Source organism: Aphelocoma coerulescens, chromosome 1A (genome assembly GCF_041296385.1).
Source record: "Aphelocoma coerulescens isolate FSJ_1873_10779 chromosome 1A, UR_Acoe_1.0, whole genome shotgun sequence".
NCBI lineage: Eukaryota > Metazoa > Chordata > Aves > Passeriformes > Corvidae > Aphelocoma > Aphelocoma coerulescens.
This window is the reverse complement of record NC_091014.1, coordinates 24,244,606-24,270,987: the sequence shown is the minus strand read 5'-3', so window position 1 is coordinate 24,270,987 and position 26,382 is coordinate 24,244,606. Positions and strand designations below refer to the sequence as shown.

The 26,382-nt window shown below is 39.5% G+C and overlaps 2 protein-coding genes across 6 annotated transcripts in view; one reads left to right on the top strand and one right to left on the bottom strand.

The window, feature by feature from the left end:
- Positions 1 to 16,418, top strand: part of KCND2 (potassium voltage-gated channel subfamily D member 2) — a 262,667-nt gene extending 246,249 nt beyond the window's left edge. The window contains exons 4-7 of one of the 2 annotated variants that reach the window (XM_068996705.1): positions 8,730 to 8,828; positions 10,391 to 10,486; positions 13,453 to 13,700; positions 15,554 to 16,418. In XM_068996705.1, the coding sequence (XP_068852806.1) occupies positions 8,730 to 8,828; positions 10,391 to 10,486; positions 13,453 to 13,700; positions 15,554 to 15,731 (621 nt within the window). In that variant the 3' untranslated portion in view covers positions 15,732 to 16,418. Of the gene's footprint in view, positions 1 to 8,729; positions 8,829 to 10,387; positions 10,487 to 13,452; positions 13,701 to 15,553 lie in introns of both variants that reach the window. The other variant, XM_068996697.1, reaches the window with a different exon arrangement.
- Positions 16,419 to 23,225: 6,807 nt separating this feature from the next.
- Positions 23,226 to 26,382, bottom strand: part of TSPAN12 (tetraspanin 12) — a 43,731-nt gene continuing 40,574 nt past the window's right edge. For all 4 annotated transcript variants that reach the window (XM_068996657.1, XM_068996666.1, XM_068996676.1 and 1 more), the window contains one exon: positions 23,226 to 24,796. In XM_068996657.1, coding sequence (XP_068852758.1) covers positions 24,491 to 24,796 — 306 coding nt within the window. In that variant the 3' untranslated portion in view covers positions 23,226 to 24,490. The remainder of the gene's footprint in view (positions 24,797 to 26,382) is intronic.

Sequence of the window (26,382 nt, the reverse complement as noted above, 5' to 3'; positions counted from 1 at the left end):
ATCTGCTTCATATCGACAACAGCACCAGGGTCAAAGATAAAAAATGTTTGTGTGTTTCTTCCTGGCCACCTTTTTGACTGATTTCTTCATTACAAAAAAATAAAAACAGTGAAATAAATGTACGCATTCTCAGAATATCTTAAAATCGGGAGGAACAAAGGTACGTGGCCAAGAAAAGTCATAGGCCCAGGAGGAAGATACAGCACCCTTCAATGGCCACATCTTGGAAAAATGCTGTCAGATGAGGAAAATGGCTATAAAAAGAAACCAGGTATATCACAAGAATTTCATACCTCTCTAGAAACCTGATCTAAAATATAGGCTACTTCAGGGATCCAAACAATGTACTTTATCTATCTACTAATTCCACCCACCCAACAAAGCATGTTGTTTTGTCCCACAGCCTAGTTCCAGCTGTGTGTTCCTCTTTTTCACAGCTGACTTCATGTCACTTCTACACTACCTTATTTTTGTCCAGAATTTTTCTACTTCTGTTTGTGGAATGGCAGCAGAGAAACCACTGTATCTCAGCCTGAACACAGTGCTCCTGACTGTGCCCCCGATCACTGTGGCAGTCATGGGTAATAGATCTGCTTGATCCCAGCAATCACTGTGCCTATTCTGAGCTTTCATAATAGCTGCAGACACAACCTTTTCAGACAGAAACTGTCTCCTACTGCATGCCACAAAACAGAGTTTTCTAGGCCTGCTTTACATTTGTGTCATGGTCTAAACCCAGCCAGCATCCAAGCCCCATGAAGCTGCTCACTCATTCCCCCACCAGCAGGATCAGGGAGAGAACTGGAAGGACAAAAACACAGCCCCACATGAGCCACTGTGAAGAAAATTAACACTACCCCAGCCAAAACCCCAGCACAGTTTGTCAGTGAAAAAAAGATGGACACTAGAAAATATCTCACAAAAGTTAGATTGGTAGACTGGCTGCTATTCCACATAATCTCTTCCTGAAGAGAAACTGCTTTAGTTAACCACTGACTTTTTCTCCTTGAAAAACAGTGAGCTCATTGTATGTTTCAAGCAGGAACATGAAGTGATGAATGGCAATCCTGCCAAGTGTTTTTTCCTCTGCTCCCCAGAACAATGCCAACAGTAAGGATGAGAGATCTCCTCTGACTGTGTTCATGCCCTTTTTGCTTTGGAGAAAATGGCTTTGAGGTCTGATTAACTTAGCACTGGATGTGTGTTTCATTGATATCTTCTATTGCAAAGCTAATCTTTTTCAATCTAAAATGACTGAGATGTTGAACTGAATATTGCTCTGATGGACTAAAAAAGAAAAATCAACACAAAGCACTTCATGGGTACTGTATGGTCCATATTTAGCTATGAAATATAGCCTTGCATGTCACAGGGGGTTTCTACTGCATTGCAAAAGAATATTCAAGCAAAAAGGTCACATTATTGAAGTTTGAAATTCCTTCTTCATTCAATACAATAGAGGCTTTACACTATTTTCTGAAATAAATGTTACCCTAGGCACCGAACCTGTTTCTGTTCTCTGAGGCTGAAGAACATAAGCTAAAAAGAAGGTGCTGTTTCATGGAGAGCAGCACAAACCCCTGCAGGCAATGGTACCTCCTGGCTACAACAGCTTCAATTGGACTGAGACAGTTGTGCCTTTGAATTGTGCAACTTTATCAATATCTCACACAGAAGTTTAATCAAGATAGACTTCAGAAATGGCAAAACACTTGGGCTGGAAGGAAACTCAAGAGAAAGTTCTTTGCTGAAGCACTGAAGTCTAGTTCCAGGAGCACTGGCAATTTACAGCAGAAAAATTTTGTCATTAGGATTGTTCAAGAGCCATGTGACCATCATTTTATGCATTTACTGAGTTCTGCACAGTTATTCAAGATTAGACAACTCCATTTGTTTCTTTTTGGCAAAAAGACACTGCACATTAATACTTGGGAGAAGATGGAAGAGAGAAATTTATTTATATACCATTGCATTTTGAATGCATTTTAAAGGAAGCCCTTGATAAAAATACATGGTTAAAATTACCATGAAATCCCACTCTGTAATACAGACAATGTTGGCAGGATAGGCCAGCTTTCTGCTGCAGTACAGGAAACCCCTTGCAATCACTATAAACAAAAAACAGAGAGAAAGAAAAAAGGAAAACAGAAAGGAAAAATCAGCTATGCTTATCAAAATGTTGTTTTCTATCAAGTATTAAGGTCCAAGGATCTGCCCTATCCTGACAAGAAATGAATGAATAAATAATCCAAACTAGACATTGAAATTCAGGGCATAACTAATTATGCCCTGGAGTCTTACTGTGCCTTCTTCTCAAGCAGTTTTATCAGTACTGAGACAGTTTTGAAGAATGCTATTTGTGGAGCTTTTCTCAGCTAGAGACAACTTCAAGAAGCTGTTATTTTGGTTGCCCATTAACTTTGGGCAACGTTAATGACAGTTGTGTTGTCATGTACAAAGGCAAGAAAAGGAGGGGAAATGGGAAGGGGAAGGGGAAGGGGAAGGGGAAAGGAATAAGAAAGGTTTAGGCAAGGTTGGATATCATTTCCTATTCTGTATGTGATAGGTAGCAAGGGCCAAGATTTGGCAGGACCCTTACAGTGCCATATTCACTGGGATGACTACCAGGCCAGGGAAGAGACAGAAGGAGGCACAGCTTCCCTCTTGGAATGGATATCTGGCCACTCCATAGCAGCTTGGACATGAAGGTCCATCCCAGCATACTGCAGCAGCAATTATGATTATAAAGTCCTCCATACCCTGAAAAAAGTATCCCTTGCTATATGCCTTTTCTGTTTTCCATACATGTCTTTGGGAGGCAAGAGCCTTGTGTCCTTTTGGCCAGCAAGTGCCTGAGTGCAGGTACATCTGCCCAGTGTTGTTCATTATCTGAGGAATGAAAGAGCCTTAATATTGGTTGCCCAAGCACTTCCTGCCTAGAGTGACTTTGCATGGTGCCTTAACAGAACAGCCAAATAACCATCATCAGTTCCAAAACTTGATTTTAGACATAAAATTCAACTTGCATTTTTCATGCAAGTATGTTCTTCTACCTTCACATAGCAAAATATATCCTGAAGATTGGCTTGGCTTTATTAATTGTACATGATGCATTTTTCTGTCAAGTTATGAATAATCAGTTACTAGCTAATTATAAGTAGCTCTAGGATAAACTGCAACAACAACTGCTTAACAGCATCTGGCAGTCAGAGTGTTTGCAGTAGGAAACCCTGCTAGCCATTTTGACTTCTTTATATGAGATAGGCTGTCAATATCAGGGGCATTGCAGAAATATAACTAACAGTAACTTATCCAGGATTTTTGAGTTTAGCAAAAAAAAAAAAGCATGTAGAACTCATGTTTACTGAACAATAATTTGAATAGATTGTGAAAGTAAGGCACCACTCAAGAAATGTATGAACCTTATTTAATTCCATATCCATTAATGTGCAAAGTAAACAGCATTTTCTTATCTATTGATGTCATGTAAATTATTGCCAGCTAATATGAAATCAATCATTTGCAATTACTGAAAATTATAAAATCAGAGAATGAACTGTGGGTGTGATTTTTCACTTAAATACACAGGGTGGATTTATAAAAGACCAAACAAAAAAATTACATAAACAAAAATGTAACTGATTTTTTGGACAATTTTTGTCCTTGCTCTAGGAGCCACAGTGTTGTGGTTCAGTGCAGGCAGGCAGCTAAACCCCATCCTGCTGCTCACTCTGTCCCTTCTCCCAAGAAGAATGGGGTGAAAATCAGAAAGGTAAAACTGCAAAAAATTTGTGGGTGGGGATAAAGACAGTCTAATCTTTTTTATAAGGAAGGGAAATAAACCACCAGAAAGGGGGGAAGGGAAACAAATGCAGGGGAAAAAAGTGATGTAAAAGAACACATTTGCTCAGCACCAAGCCTGTTGCAGAGGAAGAGCAGGCCCTGCCAGCACCCACAGCATCCAGTTTTATTGCTGAGCATGATGCCCTATGGTGTGCAGTAACCACCTGGTCAGCTGGGGTCAGCTGTCCCATACATGTCCCCCCTAACTCTTTGTCCAGCTCCAGCCTCCTCAGTCAGAGGAGCAGAAAAGGCCTTGGCTCTGTGCAAGCACTGTGCAGCAGTAACCAAACATCCCCGAGTTATAAACACTGTTTTCAGCACAGATCCAAAATAAAGCCCCATAACAGCTACTGTGGAGAAAACCACCTCTGTCCTGACCAAAACCTGTGCACACAGAATGACTGGGAAGGAATTTTAGTATTTTAAATGTACAAAATTATTAAACAATAGTTACTATAAGGTGAGTAATTAATAACTTTTGAGTTTTCATAGTAAGATAATTATGGAGCCTGAAGAGCAGCAGGAAACAGCAGGAGCTAAGTACTAAATTACCTGGGCTACCCTGGCTTCTTGCATAGCAAGTTGAAGAGAATCTTGCCAGAAATTATTCCCAGTACTGCAGTTAAGCCCTGTCCTAAAGTCTTCCTGATAAAATCATTCTCTTAAAATAGCTGGACAGCTGAGGGCATCTGAGTGTTAAAAGCTGGACATTGTAAATATCCCAAAGTGCTACATTTAGCACTACTTAAAACCTTGTGAAAATAAATGTTTATATTTCTGAAAGTGACAGAGCTAACTGTTGTTGAATAACAGTGAATTCCCTTTGTGAGGTTTCTATGAATGCAGCCATAGATAAGGATCCAACTCTATGTTGTAAAATTTGAAAAAAGGAAGACATACATTTAAAAGAGAAGTTCGGTGCAAATACAAGGGATGTGGCAAGAATTAGAACTGGTCATCAACTTCTTTAGGAAGATGGAGATGAGATGATTATGGTGGAATTTCATTAGGATATGTAAAAGAACTATATTTCAGCTACATTTGTTTAGTCCTAGACCATGTAAAAATTACCAAAATCAAAGTTGCATACTTAGGAAAACTTCATAGCAAAGATACCATCTATTTCAGGAGAACATAATATTTTCTTTTTTTTCCCCCTAGATATTCCATGAAAGAGGAGGATTAGAAAGGGCTTTGCAGTGGTTGAAGGGGGCAGTTGCCACTCCCATTCTGTTATATCTGACAGAAAATGCAGACTAAAGGAAAATGCAGTACTTCTGTAACCACAGTTTTCCTGATGTCATTATATAATTTTGATGCCTTTCATGGGAATTCCATCCCCAGTGCAGAGCCCTTAAAATCCTGTGGATAACATGAACTTCTAATGATGCCTCAAAAGGAAATGTGAGAAGTCACTAGACTGGCTGCTCATACTACAGGCTCATATATAAATCAGGCAGAAGTACTGAAAATAAATCTTATCACTTTAACAGATTTGTAAACACCTCCAGTTTCAGCAGTATTTTCTGTAAGCTGAAGTATAAACATGGAAGCCACAATATCTGGTTCCTCTCTTGGTAATAGAGTTACTGTCTTCTCTTTGGTAAATGATATAAATTCAGGCCATCTGAATGAGTCTCAGCTGGAAAGATGTAAGCTATTACTCTCTACCTCACAAAAGCTTTCTAAGATGCAATAAATTCATACTTGCAAAGCAATTTTAAATCTTCACATAGAAAGTAGAACCTTCATATTACATGTGTTGTAGCACTTTGATATATTAAGATAGTCTGATGGACTGTTATGTTTTTCATATTTCTTTATTAAACAGTGCTGCACTGTAATTATTACTTCAATCACTTAAGAGAAAATGAATATGCATGCTAAAAGGAAAAGCAGAACTAATGTATGTTAAATGTCTGCTCATTAAATCTAATGAATCTCCCTGTATTAAGAGCAGACTGAAAAGTACCACATCAAAAACATTTGTGACTGAAATCACTTATTTATGGGGCTCCAAGCTGCATCCTCTAAAGGCATTTCCAAGGTATCTTGAGCTCATAAGACTAAACTTTTATATATTTCTGAACATAACCAGGTGCACTTGTCCCAGCCCATGACAAATCTGTGGTGCAGGTAAAACTCCCCTACCTTTCAACCCAGCATGCTGGGGTTGCATCACAGGAGCACCACTTTGAAAACAACCTATTTTCTGCCTGCCCAAGCAGCTTTTTAATTGCTAACCCTAAGGACCGAGCCCTAACCATGCTGGTAGCCTTGGATGTGCCACCTAAGAGTCCAAGTGAGCCAGGGGGGTGGGAGCTGTGACAGTTCCCCACATTGGTTGCTCCTGGGGACCCCAAGCCACGTCATCGGGGATCTTTTCTCCTCACCACTAGAATAAGATGCATGAACTGCATTGCTGGAAAAGCTGTTTGCACCAAGGAAGTTGATACACCAATGTGTTATTCTAAAATGTGCAAGATATCACAAAATCAGTCAATAGCTTCTCATGTGAGATTTTTGGCTCAAGGATGCACACATGCAGAGCATTACTTTATTTCCTTTCAGAACAATTAAATGATAATAAATGCATGACATAGCATAATCCAGATTTCAGCCATGTAAGCTGTTAGCTGTCATAAATTTCTTGGCTTGCTGTTGCAACAATCTGTGAGTTTGAGCTGTAAATGCAAAGAAAGGTGGTGTTGAGCCATTCCTCTAAGTCAGTTAATTATTAGTCATGCCAGAGAGATCTGGTGGCTGCAGTGACCAGGCTGCTTCCCTCTGTAAATGCATGCTGACATTTAATGTCCCAGAAATTTGGGGAAGGGAGGAAAATACTCCCTCTGTTTTTTGAAAATATCAACTGAGTAAATATCAGATATGAAAATCCCTACTAATATATCAAAGTTGGATTTTCAAGTTCTTCACTGTATCTCCTTCTGTGCTTCAGCAGCCATTTAATTCCAGATGCTGCTTGGCATTTCAGAATCAGAAATCTAACCATGAGATAAACCTAGATTCCCTCTTATACATGTAACCAGCCAAAAAAAAATACGGAACCAGGATGCCATCCTAGTAATCCCACAAAAGCTTTTGTTTTCCACATTAATGGTTGAGAGATTCCATTCTTAATACCTTCCCCTACTTCTGGGTTCTAGGTGCTGTACAAAATTCAGTGGATGCAAAATGTCCCTCACTCATGAGCCTCCTACTCTGGATGAAAGTCACCTTCACAAGCAATGAGGCTCACCTGAGAAAGCACAAATCTCTCTCAGCAATTTAATACCTGCAGTCTGTGAAAAATCAGGTTGTGAACGGTCTATGACCAAAGATGTTAAGTATTAAGTCTGGTTATACCAACAGATGTGAAGAGGTAGGTGGAGGCTGGTGAGGAGTGATGTCTCTCAGGGCTTTGTCTTGGGACCAGTGCCCTTCAATATGTCCATCAATGAAGCCAAGAGTGAGATCAGGTGATCCTCAGCAAGTTTGCAGATGACACAAAGGTGAGCAATGCAGTTGATACAACAGAAGGAAGAGCTGCCAACCAGAGGGACCTGGACAAACTCAAGAAGTAGGCCCATGAGAACTTCATGAAGATCAAAAAATTCAAGTGCAAGGTGCTTGCACGTGGGTCAGGACAATTCCACATGAGTACAGGCTGGCAGAGGAAGTCATTGAGAGCAGCCCTGTGGAGAAGAAGCTGGGAGTTCTCATGGATGAAAAGCTGAACATGAGCCAGCACTGTGCACTCACAGCCCGGAAAGCCAACCACATCCTGGGCTGCATCAAAAAGCAACGTGGCCAGGAGGGTGAGGGAGGGGATTCTCCCACTCTACTCTGCCCTGGTGAGACCTCACATGGAGTGCCACATCCAGCTCTGGAGTCCTCAACACAAGAAAGACATGAACCTGTCAGAGCAGGTCCAGAGGAGGGCCACAGAGATAATCCAGGGGCTGGAGCATCTCTCCTATGAAGACAAGGCTGAGAGAGCTTTTCAGCCTGGAGAAGAGATGTCTCCAGCGAGACTTTAGAGCAGCCTTCCAGCACCTAAAAAGGACTTATAAAAAAGAGGGAGAGAGACATTATACAGGCAGATAGGGACAGAACAAAGTGCAATGGTTTTAAACCGAAAGAGGGCAGGTTTATATTAGATGTTGGAAACAAATTCTTTATTAAGAGGGCGGTGAGGCACAGGAAGAGGTTGCCAGACAAGTTGTGTATGCCCCACCCCTGGAGTGTTCTAGGCCAGGCTGGATGGGGCCCTGAGCAACCTGATGTAGTGTGTGGCATCTCTGCCCATGGTGGGGAGTTGGAGCTAGATGACCTTTAAGGCCCCTTCCAATGCAAACCGTTCTGTGATTCTAAAATGGCCTGGCAAATATTCAGGAACTTAGCTGGGAGACAGCATAAAAGCACTACCATATTTTGGTATTCCAAAAACCCAGAAGGGTCTGAGAAACCCACTCATAGATGTTGCAACATTTTGTTTTTTCTGAACCGTTTATTTCCCTTTAAAGAGATTTTCACTGCAATAGCAACTGAAATGGATGTCCATGTTTCTGCCCCACAAGACATAAGGAGTGGCAGTTGCAGCAATGCAGAAAAAAACGGCGGCACTTCCATACTGATCTGTCTTATCCCTTCTCCAAAGTCATTGTCCTTAGTAGCTGATACACACAAACAAATAAAAACTTCTATCATATGCATTTTAAATGGGAAGGCACTTGTGATTTGCTCCACCTGGAGGACAGATGCAGTGCAGTGTGTCAGTGTCTGTGAGATTGGTATTCATAAGCAACTGATTCCAATTAGCAGTTTTAGATAAACAGGATAATGGATATGAGTACAAATGACACTCTTCCTTTTGTCTGTTTACACAGAAAGCCAGGCTTGCTCGAATCCGCGCAGCAAAGAGTGGGAGCGCTAATGCCTACATGCAGAGCAAACGAAATGGCTTGCTGAGTAACCAGCTGCAGCAGGTAATGTTTGTGTTCCCTCCAGCTCCGGAGTAACCACTTAATGACAGCTGAGCAGTAGTTTATTGAGCTTATCACCAGGGCAAGTCACCTTGGGGCTTTGGGCAATGTTATCTTTAGAGGTACATTAAGGAAGGATAAACTGGACAATTACTATTGTTAAAGGAAGCTTATGAGGGTCGATGGTGGGGTATTAAGAGATGAGGGAAATGTCCAGATAGAAATGCTGGATTCATATAACCCACATTTTTAGAGTTAGATCCGGTAGAAGAACTCATCCAGGAAAGTACAGAGCATTTGCCTCTTAGGAGGTGAGTTGGATTTATCTCACTTGGCTTTAAACAGGTAGAACACGGGTGACAAAACCAGGTCCATCATCAGTAAAGGAAAAGGCAGCTCTTGAGTACTGTTTGCCCAGAGGGGTGTTGCAGGGTAAAGTGTTCCTTCGAAGAGCCTGCGTTGGTTTAAGGAGAATCTTGGTGATTACCTCAAACACATTGTAATCTAATGTTATCTGAAGCAAATTCCCTGCTTACCCCTGCCAAGGAAGCCAGGACCAGCAGCTGGGACTGGGATCCACAGTGACCCATGCTGCTGGGAGACAGCCCCTTGGCTGCTCAAAGCTGTACCCAGCTGAGAAAGACTGCAGACAGAGTGGTTTTTAATCCCTGCCATTTTCTGGCATTTAGGCTGTTCCCTGAGGGATACAGGAAGGCTTTTATTCCTCTATGCCCTTTCTGTTCAATACATGTTAAACTGCCGGATACTTTAACCTATAGCCAGAAGAGGAGGAAGTGGCTGTCTGTCCATCCGTCCTGTCTGGCACAAAAGATGAGCAGTCAGAGCCCTTGTTTCCTCTTCTGCTTGAAAGAACTCAAATATTTGAACTAAAAAGACACCAAGTAGCTTAATTGCTGTGCAGATTTCAAATATCCCAAGGTTGAATTGTAATCTTCTCTATTATCCTACTTCCTTCCCTATTTAGTTTTTTGCTTTCTAGTGAATAATTAAGAAAGCAATTAATAAGCAGTGGATGCTTTCCACTTAATTCTTCATTCTGTGTCAGTAACATTTTTATGCACTTTCTAAACCCAGTAGATTGGGATCACTAACATGAATTTTTGTGTAAGCAGAAATACCACAAATTCTTTAATGCTATGAAATGATCCTGGGAGGACAACTATTTTTAATTTTCTTCAAATGACACACATTCCCAGGAAAAACAAACATTTTACTGTCACTTAAACTGATTATAATTTTAAGCATGCGTTGATCCAACATTCAAAGCTTATGTGTTTATTGCACTTGTAAATTGTACTATTTTATCTATGTGTAAAAGACCTAAGATGAAAACATTTAAAAGGAGGTGCTAGGGAAGGAAGGCAAGTAGTTTGATTTAAAAACAAGCAGAAAAAAATTAAGGTGCAAAATAATTTTTGTTATACTTTGTAGACGAAAAATTGCAGTTATGCTACCATGTACAATCCAGATTAGTTCTGATCAAATATTTGGATAAGAAATATTGTTCAAAACTGAGAATAATACTGAATTCTATGTATCAGCAGTCCTCCAATGAAGAAGAACAGGCCTTTGTTGGCAAATCTGGCTCTTCCTTTGAAACACAGCACCACCACCTGCTTCACTGCCTGGAAAAAACTACGGTAAGAAAAGAGAACTGTGTTTTCCTGTGAATTGCAACACCAGCCTAGCTTTGAATGTTTTCAGTTATCTCTTCTAATTAATAAGCCTTTATATTAAAAGAGTTAGCTGGGAAGAAAAGCCATTTTATCTTATTTTAAGGCGTTATACCCAAGGCATATAAATAAGACAAACATAGCTTCTGCTATATTTGATGGAGATCACTGTGAAAATCTTCCCGCTTTTTCCTCAAAAAAAAAAAACAAAAACAACCCCCCCCACAAACAAACAAACAAACAAGAGTAAATGGTTTCCCCACAACAAACATTGCTAAATTTTCATAAATTAAAACCTGATATATGTATGTGTGGAATTTAATGTTCTCCTTCTGACAGCATTTCTTTGAAATATAAGGGCCCAGTTACGACACTTAGCCACCAATATGTCACCCATATGCTTGTTGTGCTTATGTCTCCTCTGCTCTTACTTTAGAAGTATTAATTTTATAAAATGTGCTGTAGGACAGAATGTCTTACTTCCTATTCAGAGCATGGTTTCTTTTGCTAAGATTCTTGCCGGGCCCTTTGAAACATTTTTGAGACATTTTGTACCAGATAATAGCAATTTGCCTTTAAAATTTTCCCACAGTTGAATATTACAAACATATTTAAAAACCTGAGTAATAACCACAGGTCTGGTCAAACTGTCATAGAAATCATGGAAAAAAACTTCTATTCATTTGGTATGAGCTGAATTCAGCTCTCCAAGTTTCACATTTCCTCTAATCATAATGGTGGAATCTGTAAAACTTTTCTTTTTTATTTTTCTTTAAAAAAAGAAGTCTCTAAAGCAAGTGTTATCTTGTTTCTAGAATCTACATTCTTTTCTCCTTCTGTTGGGTCCTACTACTGCCCGAGTTCATATGACATATTAATGCAAAAATACATGCAGCAGTTCCAAGTTGTATTCTGGAGATGATGCATTCCTAAAATTTTAGTGAGAACTTGACATTTTGGGCCATCAGCACTTGGAATCTGGCAAGTTTCTGGTTCACTGTATAACAGGAAGTGTGGTGTGTCTTCTTAGACTCTCACCATCCTTTGTGGTATAAGCATCATGATACTGAGAAAAGGCATATTTTCTCTTTTCTGTCACTGAAAAGTCAATCGGATAAGATCTCATCCACTCTCAGAAATGCAGAGTGGACAATGTCATGGAATTCTGTGAAGATTACAAGAAACTAATTGCACTAAAAATTATATTTTACAAATGACTTTTAGCTAATTTAAGAACAGTTAACTAATAAGTATAATAATCAAATCAATTAGCTTGTGCCATTATAGCATTTCAAAATGTTTCCACTCTATATTAAAAGTTCACTCAATAAAACTCTTTAATTGTTGCTCCATGAAAGTTTTAGGAAGCACAAAATTACTTTTAATCAGCAAAATAGCAGAGCTTATGCCAAACATACTGCAAGCCCCTGAACGTAATCTCACAAGAGCAATTAGGTTATTTTTCTCTCTGAGTTTTATGTCTACTGTGTGATCATGTTCAAAACCTTGTGACTGACATATGCCTTATAAAAGCCATTTGTCAAGGAAGTTCTTTTTTTCCTTATCACTTGAAATTTGCATTCTTCAACACCTCTTAATTCACACAAACTTATGTCTGAGTGAAGAAGAACAGAAGAAATGGAAATAAAAATGTTATGCCTATAAAGGTACTTCCATTTGCCGCAAACACTTGGCCAGAGTTGTTATTCTCTTTACTTTGTTCACATATTTTATATTGGCCCCATATGGCAATTCTGAAAAACATCAGCACCTTTCCAATTACAGCAAAATTTTTTAGGGGAAAAATAATTTACCTCGTTCTAATACACAAAAATGTAACAGGCTGGCAAATTTGATGTGAGACTGAGTAGAGGGTAAAACAATCCAGAAAATGCTCCTTAAACAATTCCCCTAAAACATTCTTGTGGGATACATGGACTAAGTCTAGCAGTAAAAGGAAAGAGTTTTCTTGGAAAAGGAGGCTTTCCCAAACTGCATGCAAACATAGCTCAATCTCTGCATAGTTTGGCCTTATACTTTTAAATGAGTACAAAAGTTTCTCCCACTCTCCTCCCCTCCCTCGACACCATGAGTAACACCATTATTTCACGCTCTTTTGCACACATAGAATATGTGGAAATTGTGGGTGGGTGTGATACAGTCCCTAATCACTTGACAAATTAATGTAAACTGGCTGTTTGAGTGAATTTGGATTCATCTTTGTGACCACCCTATAAAACTACTGTCTTTGCTGGGATTAAGCAAAGACTGCATGAATAAAGAGGACTTCATTTAACTTAAATGGTCAGTCCTCTAAACTGCATTTGACACATCCATCTACAGTAATTAGGAACTTTTAGGATGCTTTAAAATAACTATCTCATCTCCTCTAATCAAAATTTCTACTTGTTTAAATATTTTTTTTAGATAGATGCATACCTCAAGAAATGTTGTTTCAGATCCTGATTTCTAACATGTAATTCAAAAGAAAGCCTTATAAACTTATCTGGAAAATATTTATGAATTTTATTATATTATAGTTGAATATAATAAATCTTATTTATTTTCAACCAACATTTAGAGAATTTATGTAAGCACCACTTGCATTTTATTAATAAACATAATTCTCTATTTTGTGGCACTTCAAAGATTATACAGATATTTATAATGCAAACTACATTACAACCACATGCTATTTCGCAAAATAATTTAGATTAACATTTTCTTGTTAATTTTGTTCCAGTGTTTACATTTGTATTGGTATTCAGCCCAGACTAATATGGGCTAAACACTATAATCAAGAATAAGCTGTCTAACTTTCCCAGTTGATTCAGTTGTGTCAATTTAAGCCGTTAAACAATCATGATTAATATGTTCACTTCAATTATCTTTCTGTGTGTGCTTTGTCCCTTTGTTGGATTCCTCTGGGCTAGAACCACGAGTTTGTGGATGAGCAAGTCTATGAAGAGAGCTGCATGGAGGTTTCTACAGTGAATAGACCCCCGAGCCACAGCCCCTCTCTTTCGTCTCAACAAGGCGTGACCAGCACTTGCTGCTCCCGAAGACATAAAAAGACGTACCGCATCCCAAACGCCACCATCACCGGCAGCCGCCCCGGCAGCGTGCAGGAGCTCAGCACCATCCAGATCAGATGTGTGGAGAGGACAGCCCTGTCTAACAGGTACCTCATGTGCATCAGCACACTGCGAGCTGAGCCCCCGGCTTTGTTAGGGAGGAGATGTAAACCTGTTGTGGCCGCCACAGGCAGGTGGTGAGGCTTAAGGTGAGAGTCCAATACCCATCTAAAAATGGGTACTGGTACTGAAATATTCTGTGCTTCATTTGCTTCAAGCTTAATACAAAATAATAGGATAGTCTCTCTCTATCCATTTCTGCCCTCTCAGACCCTCCTCACAAACTACTGTGCACTATTTGCAGCAAGCAGCATCCAGGGACCCCAAATAAAATAGAGCACCAAAGATTATATGCTGTGGACAAGTGCATAAGGAGAAAAATTTCACACTGAAAAATGTCCAATTCAGATATATGAGATGAGCAAGTGCTCTGTCTGCCCCTTCTTGGTTCAGAGGCATAGGAAATGAGATTTCCTTGCATTTCTGCAGAGCAGAGAAATAAAACTGATTTCCAAAGTCCTAACTGTAATAGTCATAAGGAAGACTCTTCTAAATAAAAAATATGAAACAGATAAGAAAAATGTATTTGCTAGTTTGAGGAGTTATTACAAAAGTGAGGAAAGTGCAGTTTAAGAGTCTGTAATTTACTCAATGTCCCTCTACTCTCAAAAGTAAAGTATTTGGCTTTCACATCTATCCAAATATCACCTCTGAAAATACAGCAGAGGTCTCAGGAGACCCAGAAGTGTTTTCTACTGAGCTCATATATGCCACCTTTTAATAAAGAAGCATTTTCAGCACAAGTTGCTAGAGATTGTTTTGTTAAGCTACATTTTGAGTAGCTTCCTTTGTATAGTTACTAGCTTTGGATTTCAAGTCCATTAACAATCCAACAGCTTGGAAGTACTGAAGTTTTTCAGCTGTTATGCAATGAAACCTCCTGGCCAGCACAAAGCTCCAATCTCAGATTTTCAGGAAATATTCTGCCTGGATCCATTCTTTTTCTGCTAGAGGACCTGCCTGCACCATACTTCCAGACACTATGTATATAAAACCAAAAAGCACCAGCTTTGTGCTAGAAAACAAAAACACAAGCACAAAATGCCAGTTTCACCTTGAAATAGTCTGAGTTTTACAAGTTTTTTACAATGGGGAGGTACTGCAGCAACTCCATGAACATATTAACACAAACTTAATTAGTGCATATAATAGAGTGCCTTATTATCGAGGAAACAGAATATACACAGAATCACAAGGGTTGGAAAAGACCTCCAAGACCATTGAGGCCAATTATTAACCTGGCACCACCATGTTCACCACTAAAAGACATTCCTAGTCCTCCCACATCCACATACCTTTTGAACATTTCCAGGGGTGGTGATTCAACCACTTCCCTTGGCAGCCTGTTCCAATGTCTGACCATTTCAGTGAAGAAACTATTCCCAGTACCTAAATGTTCTTAAATAAGCATGCCATTGAGGAATATGCAGGAGACTTGAACTGGCCCTTAGTTTCCACTTTCCTGCATAGTAAGCAAATTGGCTATGCTAAGAAACACAGGTGGCTGGCTGAGAAGTGCTGAAATGGTGGGAAGGAAGGGAGAAAGGGACAGGGACATGAGCATAGCCATGGACCACCAGCTGCTGGGGTACAGGGCAGTGGGGTGGTGCTGCTCTGTACTTAGAGCTCTCCAGTGGGGCAGGATGGAGATGGCTGGCTGAGGGAATAGAATCAGGCACCAGAGGTTTGTGGTAAAGTGGACTTTCATTCTTCATGGATTTTTGTTTCACTCTCCAGCGGGGCAGGATGGAGATGGCTGGCTGAGGGAATAGAATCAGGCACCAGAGGTTTGTGGTAAAGTGGACTTTCATTCTTCATGGATTTTTGTTTCTCTCTCCAGCCGTTCCAGCTTAAATGCCAAAGTGGATGAGTGCGTTAAACTAAACTGTGAGCAGCCTTACGTCACTACAGCAATAATCAGCATCCCAACACCTCCAGTCACCACACCTGAAGGAGACGATAGGCCAGACTCTCCCGAGTATTCGGGAGGAAACATTGTCAGAGTATCTGCATTATAAAACAAGGAGTTATTTATAAATTAGCATAAAGACCACTTGAAAGCTGAGCTCGAGCAGTGAAAAACAAGTCGTGAGGAATGAGAGAGCTGACAAAGACAACGCCCCTTGACGAGTGTGCCAGTGGCCGCAGAGCAAGAGGTTCAGGAGAAACAAAACACTTTGAGGGTTTTGGTGTCGTAGGGTGTGAACCAAAAGGAGTTTCTTACCCCCTGTCCGAACTGATGCGCAGTGGAATCTTCTGTGACCATCCTGACTTACTATATGAGCACAATGAAATGTCCCCATTGATGCTTCTTCTTATCATGAAAGCTCTTTTTAGAAAAAAACACAAACGAAAAAATAGAAACCTATGTTCCTGCTGAATGCAAAACAACAAGAAACATTTTGATAACATGTCTTTTTTTTCCCTGTTAATAAACCACAAACTTGCTGAAGAACTGTCAAAAAATGAACGAAAAAATGCTCATATGAAATATGTTTGTACTGACTGAAAGAACTACAACCATAATGCATGCTGAAATTATTTGGAGCTGTGATCTCAGTTTACTTCTGTTGTTTTTCAGATTAGGCATGATAAAATAATACTGTAGAAAGGGGCATTTCCGTGCACTTACAACAAGCTGATTGTTAATGTTCCATGGTAGTTGTACAACATAACTTCCCTTTGAAAAATGCAGTATTTCTTACTCAAACACTCATTAGTGAACTAAAGGTGTTCAGTTAGTTCAATATTTACTATTGTTTTATCTTGCTTCCTAGGTACTGTTACAACTGCAATAAGTCATTGTACAACTGTTGTATCAGGAATCAGGATTTTTTTTTTTTTAAGGTATTTTACACAACTTCATCTACACTATAAACTTCTAATGGCAGACATTTAAATAATCTTACAGCCAAACTGTGCACCACAAACTTGTATTCAGTCATTGTTCTTTTTGTTCACTGTTCTCTATTTCTCTGACAGTTCATTGACCACTCCATCATAACTGCACAATTTGGGATTTCAAGGATACTGATGAATCAACAGTCCTTTCCACAGACAACTTGTCAACTTCTGTATTTTCAGAACAAACCTCTTGTCACAGTTTACTGCTACAGGAGTAATCCTATTTGAATTCAAATTACCACAAAGGTGTTTTGGGGATCAGGTAACACTTATCTCCAAATGTCCCTTGCTTACATTCTGGAGCATCCAGAGTATTAGCTACACTGGAAGACACTGAAAGACATTCAGTAAAAATGATGGCTAAATTCTTTTTGTAATTATCTGTAAACTTGCATCTTAAAACTTGTTTGAAAATTTATATTGTGTGAAAAATATTTAATTACCTAAGAACAATGACAGAATAATGGATTGAGTCCCAAAGCTATAAAAATATAATTGATTATAATTGGAATTTGCCTACATGGGCAGGCCTAAAAGCTAATATGAAGGTTTTACAAGTTAAGGCTTCTTGGCTTCATTTATAAAAGACATTGATATTATCAGAAACCTTTCCGATAAAAAAGTGTAATTTTTCTTCATGAGAGTACATTAGATGTATCATAATGCTTCTTATATTCATGACATACCATACATCATATACATCAAATATACATGGAATATGTGCATATCAATACATACATATATACATCCAAAACACTGGATCAGAAATAATTGCATGTCTGCAAAATAAAATATGCATATAAATCAAACGGCTCAGTGCATTAGATGCCATTACAATAAAAGATTAACACAGTTATTTAATAGTTTGAGTAGTGTATGTTTCAGTATAGTATTTGCTAGCATTCTACTGACCTGAAAATTTACATTAAAATACCCACTAAAACTGAAACTTGCTGATGATACACTTTTTCTTGCACACAAATACTCGTCTTTCTCTCTACCTGTCAACAGTGAAGAGTAGATGATAGACTATCATGCTACAGTATATACACCAAAATACAGCATCACATATTAGAAATAAACTGCAAGTAAAAAGAGTAGATAATGCCATTCATTACTCTTTTATCTTACCATTTACTTATTCTGAAGTTAATGCATTCTTGGTTAATTTGCAATTAACTTCCCAATTTTTTTTCAAATAAGAGTGATTTACTCATTGTAAACTGAGCTTCTCAATTTCTTTCAAACATCAGAGAGCAGCAGCACAGGCTGTCCTCTGAGCCAGAGGAGGGGCACTCCTTCTGAGCAACCCTGCCCAAATCCATTACCCAGTGCTGCTCTCTCTTCCACCCTGTTAGAAAACTGCAGCAGATCTGCTGAAGCTGGTAGGTTACATAAACTTCAATGGATTTAAAGGAGAGGCAGAACACATCAGAGTTTTTACTTGCACCCTACTTCTACACATGGTTACTCATACATGGTCCCCACCTTTTGACAAACAGTTTTTGATATAAAAACTGCCTTGATGTCAGCCAACTGCAGCAACTTTACATCACGTGGTACTTCATGACTAGTTATATCAGCTAAATAATGCAAAGAGGCAGTTACTAAACCTATTTTGGTACAGACTACACACAACCCAGGAAACCTACTGAATCCATCAGGTCATGTGTCTTTTAAAAGCTCTTTATTCTCCTGTTCATAGGCACTAGAAAGAACGCACTACAGCAATACACTTGCATAATAATTATACCCCTGAAGCAACTTGTACTTTCATTTTTAAAATGCAGCTTAAGAGATAATTTAGAAGATTTTTCAGAATTTCAGTCCTGTCTCCTATTTCCATATGTCACATGCAAAACCATGAATTTATTCTGAATTTGAGAAATACACATTTTTTTGGTGTTTTAGGTGATTTAAATGCTGTTTTGGTAGTGAATGACTGTTGATGACTGTGTAAAATGCATCTGTACTGTACATGAAATGTAATTATTTCTGTGTATCATACAAAGAAACCAAGGTTGTTGTTTTGACAATTTTGTTTGACAGTCATATATCGTATTTCAGAAGGCAGCATAATACATGTGTTATGCTGAATAAATAGACATTTGAGGAATATTTAAATAAAACATCTGCATGCTTGAATGGGTCAACCTGGTTTTGCAATAACTTATTCATGAAACTTTTTTTTCCCCCTCCAATAATTTGGAAGGAACACTAAATCTGAAGTCAGCAAATGTCCTAGACAGTAATTCCAGGCAAGCTGTGAGTGTATCTGAATGATACTAGACCCATCAAGACCAGGATACCACAGCTCCACTGCACAGAGTTGGCTTTCTCTTGAGACACCAGCCATCACATTTCCCTTCCCAGTCTGCAGCAGCAGAGAAAACTGGAGCATTATTTCCAGCAGTATGAACTCCACTTCTTTATTTGTACTTTAAAAAATGTCCCCTATGTACATCCCAAAACCAAACGGCTCTGCTGAACTTCTCAACCTACAGTCTCCTCATACCTGGTATCAAATTCCCTTGATAAAATACTAGTGCACAGAGATCAAACTCTTCTTGTAGCTTAAGAGTGGGTAACAACATCCCATGGATCACTAATAAAGGGCAACCAGCTGCAGGTGATGCCGATCACCACTGGCACATGTGATAGTCACCTCTGAGAAGAGCTCTGCTCTGTGCAGCGGGGAAAGATAAAATTATTATCTGTCTGAACCATCCCAGAGCATTTTTGAGAACAACTGTCCTCTCATAAAATACTCACAGGAGACAAACTGAAAATGTACACTTTACATTTTGAAGTTGTGGACATACTCTCAGTGGAAGCACACTGGCTACCAAGAGAACGCTTTCACAGCAGAGAACATGATGCAGCCTCAGCTGCTGCAGAGAAAGGGCGCCTTTAGAGAGGAAGCTGATCTGGAGGAGAACAAATTACCCACAGAATCATTAAATTTTGGGCAGGGAGGGTGCTTAGGAGGTTGTAAGCTCTCTTTGCTGCATTAGGGCCCACCAGGGCTTTATTTTCCCATTGACCATAGGGAATATTTTAAGATTATCGCCTGTTCTGGAAGAGCCATCAGCTGATGGGATATGTAAACATGTGGCTAAAAGAGGAGTGTCAGGAGTGAACACTATATATAGGTTGGCAATATCCAGAAGATATATGAAATCCAGACAGCTTAATTTCTCACCTGCCTATATTATCTAGTTGTCTACTTTTTACAGTATCTCTGCACAAGGAACACCTGAAGTTGGGGAGTACTGAATAAAAAGGAGGTAGATGTACAAAAATTCTCAAAAGTTTAGGGCATCACATTTTTTTTTTAACAGGAAGCAGTCAATCATACACAAGTTGGAAAGTTCTAGATACTATCTCACTTTGACAATGATTAAATGCAATGCTTGTGTGGGTTGACAACACTGGCAGGATGCCAGATGCCCACCAAAGCCATTCTATCACTTCCCTTCACAGCTAGGCAGGGAAGAGAAAATACAACAAAAAAATATATCTTGGGTTGGGATAAAGTCAGGGAGAGATCACTCACCAACTGCTTTCATAGGAAAATCAGACTTAATTTGGGGCAATTAATTTATTACCAATCAAATCCAAATAGGGTAATAAAAATTAAAACACCTTTCTCTCATCCTTCACTTCTTCCCAAGCTCAACTTTATTCCTGAATTCTCTACTTCCTCCTCCTCAGAGGTGCAGGGAGCAGGGAATGGGGTCTGTGGTCAGTTCATCACTTTTTTTCTGATGCTCCTTCCTCCTCCCAGCAAGGGCTGCTCACACTCTTTACCTGCTCCAGTATGGGGTCCCTACCATGGGAGATTGTTCTTCACAGACTTCTCCAACACAAGTCCTTCCCATGGGCTGCAGTTCTTCATGAACTGCTCCAGCATGGGTCCCCCACAGGAACCACACAAACCTGCCAGGAAACCTGCTCCAGCATGGGTTCCTCTCTCCACAGGTCCTGCCAGGAGCCTGTTCCAGTGGGAGCTATGCACAGTGTCACAGCTTCCTTCAGGCATCCACCTGCTCTGGTGTGGGGCTCTCCATGGGCTGCAGGGGAATCTCTGCTCTGGTGCCTGGAGCACCTCCTGCCCTTCCTTCTTCACTGACCTTGGTGTCTGCAGAGCAGTTCCTCTCACTCCTCTCTCCAGCTGGCTGCAGTTGCTGTTGCCAAAACCACTTTTTCTGCTTCCTAAATACTTATCCCAGACATGTTACCACTGTCACTGAAGGGATCAGCCTTGGCCAGCAGTAGGACCATGCTGGAGCTGGTTGGCTCTGGCTCTGTCAGACATTGGGGAAGCTTCTCAGCTTCTTACAGAAATCAACCATGCAGTATCCACACTACAGTGTCATGCAAACCCTAAGTATTTAAATGTTGTAAGACTTTAATAATCTGTGTTTTTTTGCATAGTTTACAGAATCACAGAATATTCTGAGCTGGAAAGGACACACAAGGATCAAATCCAACTCTTAAGTGAATGGCCCTTATGGGGACAGACCCTGCAACCTTAGCACCGTGCTCTGAGACCAAATACAATACTTTTGCAGTAAAAACTTTAAAAGCTATTTATAAATCCCTTCCTCCATCATATTTAACTGTATAATCGCTGTGACCAACAGCCTCTCTTTCTACTATTCATTCTTTATATATTCCCTTATTTTCATACATGCTTTTACAAAACGCAAAGTTATGAAGGAGAAAATATAGCTCTTTCCTTCCAAAAATCTTGTCATACAACCTGTTGGCAGATGAATCAGTACCTTTTCTGAGGACTAGAAATAATGATTTTTGCCTCCTAAAAGCACCCACTTAATCTAATGACTGCTCAGCCCCACAGCAACAGGCACAGTCCCATGGACTCAGTCACTGGGCTGAAGAGAAAACTTGGCGCTGGCAGGGACTGACACCCTCCCCTTTTTCTGATACAGTTGCTCCTAGAGCACTCTGTAAAAAATGTTAAGGAGCATCTCTGTAGCTGTTTGTTGCAACAAGAAAGATTTACTTCGTTACACGTTATGCTGCAGAGAACAAAAAACACACCATTCTTCTCCAAGTACTCCGGTAAAACTGAGGGAAAAAGAAAATAAGAGGAAGTAGTTTTCACTGCCTCAAGTATCTCTAAATGTTCCTGTCTTGCCAAGCAGCCTCTCTCCTACATATATTCTAAAGCTCTACAGGAAAAGAGCAGGCTCACTGCAGTTGAGTCAATCAATTTTAAGGCTCTTTGAAGAAGCTTTAGAAAAACAGACACCTCATAGCCTGAGCAGTCAAAGAAAAGATTCTTAAAGTGTTCCAATTTACAGCTGAGACCTACGTGTGCATATATGGTTAAATACTCAGAAAGATTCTTTGCCAGAATGCAGACTGGCTCGGGAGTTGGGCAGCCAAGCCCAATGAGGTTTCCCTGACTGCCGCTGTTCGTTGTTGTGGAGGTCCTTAAACACTGCTTTGGGAGGCTGGTTCTGTATCAAAGGAGGCCTCCCCAAAGCAATCCCTCTGCTGTTAAAAAAACCTGACTACATCTGAAAGCAGTGGTTCCTCAGCACCCAGACAGTCTAAAACCAAATGAGCTGGGCTGTAAGTATCTCTGAATTCCAACACATCCCCCTACCTTGGCTTGCCACATTTGCTCCTTCATGAGCTCTAACCTGGACACAAGATACACAGGCAACCCCCACTGATAGTCTGAGCAGTCCTCGCATGGAAAGACCAGGGATATTTGAAGCACGGCTAAGGGAGCTTCCACAGACACTCCCTGGGTAAAGCTATAAGGGCTGAGGTTCCTGGAAAAGGGAATTTTTTATTTCTTTTTACGTCACTTTTTTTACATTACTTAAGTGAAATTCCCTACATTCATCAGTAACTCACTGTCAAATGCAGCAGTGTTCATGTAATCCATAATCAAGATTCCACAAATTGTGGTTTGTACGGACTTTTTTTTGTTGGTTTTAAACAGGGGTGAATGACGACTCAGTCCGCTGTGTAGCACCACTGGTCTCTGTGGCACTCTGAAGCCCGGAGCTGCTCTACAGCCAGACTTTGTGAGACACCTGCTCCTCATCCACACAGGAACCTCACCCTTAGCCACAGCAACACTACCCAGGCTGAGCAGTGGGAGGGGTGGAACCCAGCTGTACCTGTGCAGTAACACCAGGCCAAGGCTTTCCAAAACAGAACATAAGAAAGTACTCCTGACAAAGATACTCCAAGCAAAATTTTGGGATGGTCTCTCCACTCTTCTTTTTACCTCCCAAAATAAGTATCAGCATCTATAGAAGTACAAAAGCAGAAAGGTAATCTTGCTTGCAATAGTACCCTTGAAATAATTACACCCACATGCAGACTGCTGAAAAGCAAACAACAGCCCACACAACGGAAGAGCTTAATTTCACAAGCCCTTAAGAAGTTTTCTCAGAAGCAATAAAAAAAAAAAATACACTTACATTGCACTGTAATATTACTCCACAACAGAGTAAGTGGAGTGGGTAAAGACACGTCAAATTAATTCACACTAGGCAGAAGGACGCTCCCAATGCCCCTCCAAAGCATTCCCACTCTAGGACTTAAAAATAAAAAAGCCATTTTGGAATTTAAGAGAAAAGCAATTTTATTGTTTACAAATCACACCTTGCTTTTTTTCTTTTACAAATTCCAAAACAAATGGAAGAACTTTTTAAATGTAATATTATGTAAAAAGCCCATTTGACACAAACTGCTATACTCGGTGGAACAAATACATATTTCAAGAGCGTGGCCAATTGTAAAAATAATCCTATGACATAGACATTGTTCATAAAAATACAGTAAAATGCACTTTCCCCACCTCAATAAATACATTTTAATCTTGTTTCCGGCTGGCATTTTAAGCCACCAGAGAGCTCTTAATGAAACAGTCACCAAAGTAAAATTTTTCCTCATGTACTTTTACAATTATTGCAATAGCATCCAGACCTGTAAGCATTTTTCTTGCAGTCTTTTGTTTCTAGCTTCAGGGGAATCACGGACAGGAGAAAAGATTTATCTATAAAAATGTGCTACTCCCATATTGATTCCCATTTCAGAGAGAATGCTTAAGGTTTTCTTCCTTTTTACTAAGAAACAGAACAAACTGTTTGAAAGAAGAATTTTCCAGAAAACTGAAGTCTACTGTCTGGAGCTACAGTTTCGTTTTCAATCCCTGTTTAATACATTTAAAATTAAAAAATCGTTATGTTAGATAAAAATAGAAGTTTTAGAACATCTTTAACAACAAAAGCTAAGATAAAGGTTTTGTTAGAAAAAAAGAAAGTCTCGCCCTTTTTAAAAATCTTGCAAATTATTAAATCCAAGTATTAACTTGAATTGTAGCTCTGCTTTCCATGCACACATGAAAATACACAATTATACATACATAGATCCCTGATTAAGACATTTTCCAAATGGCTTATTAAAAGTCAATTTCAGCTGAAGTCACATTTTGTTTGCTTAAAGCACAGCTGCTTCTTCAGAAGATGAATATTTCCTCTTCCCTTCCCATCGTGCTTCCCCTACAGGTTCAGTCTACCTGTGAATGAGTCAGTGTTTTACACTTCCCACAGCTTGTGACAATAAGTAGAGTATTACTGTGCCCAACTGAATGAGTGCCTTTTATAAAACAAACACACAAAATCAACTCTGTTTCACAGCTGAGGCCATGGCTCAGAGGTTGATGACAGGCTCATCTCTCTTTGCTGGTCTCCTTCACTTCCATTCATTAACTGGCTTCTGATGCATAAGAAGACATATATTTGGCATATTTGATGAACAGAACAAAATTAACAACAAAACAATTAAAATCCTCCGTGACTTCGCAGATTCATTGCATCACTTATAGCTCTTCCATTTCAAAGTGTGTATTGAAGCTGTTTGCCATGGATGTATGTTCAAAGATCCTGGTCAGGCTTGGTTTCAGTAGCTCCATGGAATGACATGACAGCTCCTGTGAGGTATCACTCTTCAGTGCCATGATCTGATCTGCTCTGGGATCTCTTCTGTCATAGTACAGAGCCCACAGCAAAGTAATAGTGAGGATCATAGCCAGGATCTGCGTTACTCCAATAGAGATTCCTAGAAATCTCAGCACTTGCAATTGCTTCGTCCCCCTCAAAAAAGTGTACATTTTTTTACCGCATCCCTATAAAACAAAAATAGATTAAAAAAAAACAGTCAGTAATATTTGGTTTGCAGTTCCCAAGGCTTAGCTCATCCTACCCACTGCTGTCTTTTCTGGCTCCCAAGAATCTCTCTCTCAGCTCCTTCAAACAATACTTTGAAAATTATTTTGCCTAGTTTTTAAGTGCTTCCATAATGCAAACTTTAAGTTTTCTCATACACAGAGTACTGGAAGAGATCTGTGCTACTTTTCAATTCAGAAATCACTCGCAGTTGATCTGAGTTCCTATCAACTCTCACTAATGGTTAAAGAAACTCAACTGGTTTTGCGAAGGCTTAAAAACCATTGAAGTCCTCTTTATCATCTTTTTCCTCTCCTCAAATTGAAGATCTTCAGGGTTGTCAATTATTTTAAACTCTTATAGACTTTTTCTACAGATAATACCACACTCTGGAGCTAAAACAGTATTGTAGGAAGGATCTATGGACCTGCGTAACCTCATCAGAAAACATCTGATGAAAACTATGTTAAAATGTTTTAAGTTGACGTTCACAAAACGGGAATTTAGCTCTTTCCAAACCTTCAATGCAGGCTCTACAGTTTGCTTACACAGCCAACTAACCAGAACACAAGGCTTCAGAAAAGCTCCCAAGCCCTTGTAAGGCAGCAAGGATCCAGGGAGAGGCAGCAGCTCTGGGAACTACTGGCTAAGTGCAAAACACAAGTGGCAATGCTCACTGCTCAGTAAGGGCAATGCCCAGTCTTAAGAGAAGATAAAACCATGAAGAGAGGGGTCTCTGCTATTCTGCATGATGCCTATTCTCTATTCTAAGCTTTGCAGAGTTTCACAGCACAATTATCAAAGCAACATACATATCAAGGGAAAATTCAGAATAACACCTGTCTGGGCACTGGTCCCAGAAGCTGACATAAGGAACCCACCAAAATGGGCACTGTCTTGAGAATGTTATTTTTCGCATTTATATCCTCACTTCATATTTCTTACGGCTTTTCTAAGAATATAAAGCAATCAATCACAGTGATGGAATTTGAAGACAGGACATGATAAATAACGCTTTTCAATCACACTGAAATTCCCCAAAGCCAATTTCCCCAAAGACAATTTCAAATGCTACAGTCCTAAATATATTTGATGAAAGGCCCCATTTTTGCCACACACACAAAATTCACACTGTAGTCAACAGATTTTCATTCAGGATCTAAATAAAATTAATGTACTCTATGATAATTGTACCAGAGTAAATTAAAGGATCTCAATGTCTTTGCTCGTTTCACTGTTTCATTTTTCTAAACAGCAGCAAACACACAGAAAAAGAAGCAAGTATGCATTCTATGAAATTTAAAAAAAACCCAAAAAAATAAAAAAAACCAACAAAATGTAATGTAATTGGACTTGGTGGGGGGCGGGACAACAAAAACTGTCATGTTGGCATCTTCTTTTGTTCAATTGGAAGGCAGTTTAGTTATACCATTTCCCAAATTTGTTTTTAATTACAGAGAAACTGGATGCATTTTAATACTTTTGATAACTTAAAGAGATGAAGGTGAATGCTGGTCACAATTTAAAAATGCTCCACCACAGCAAT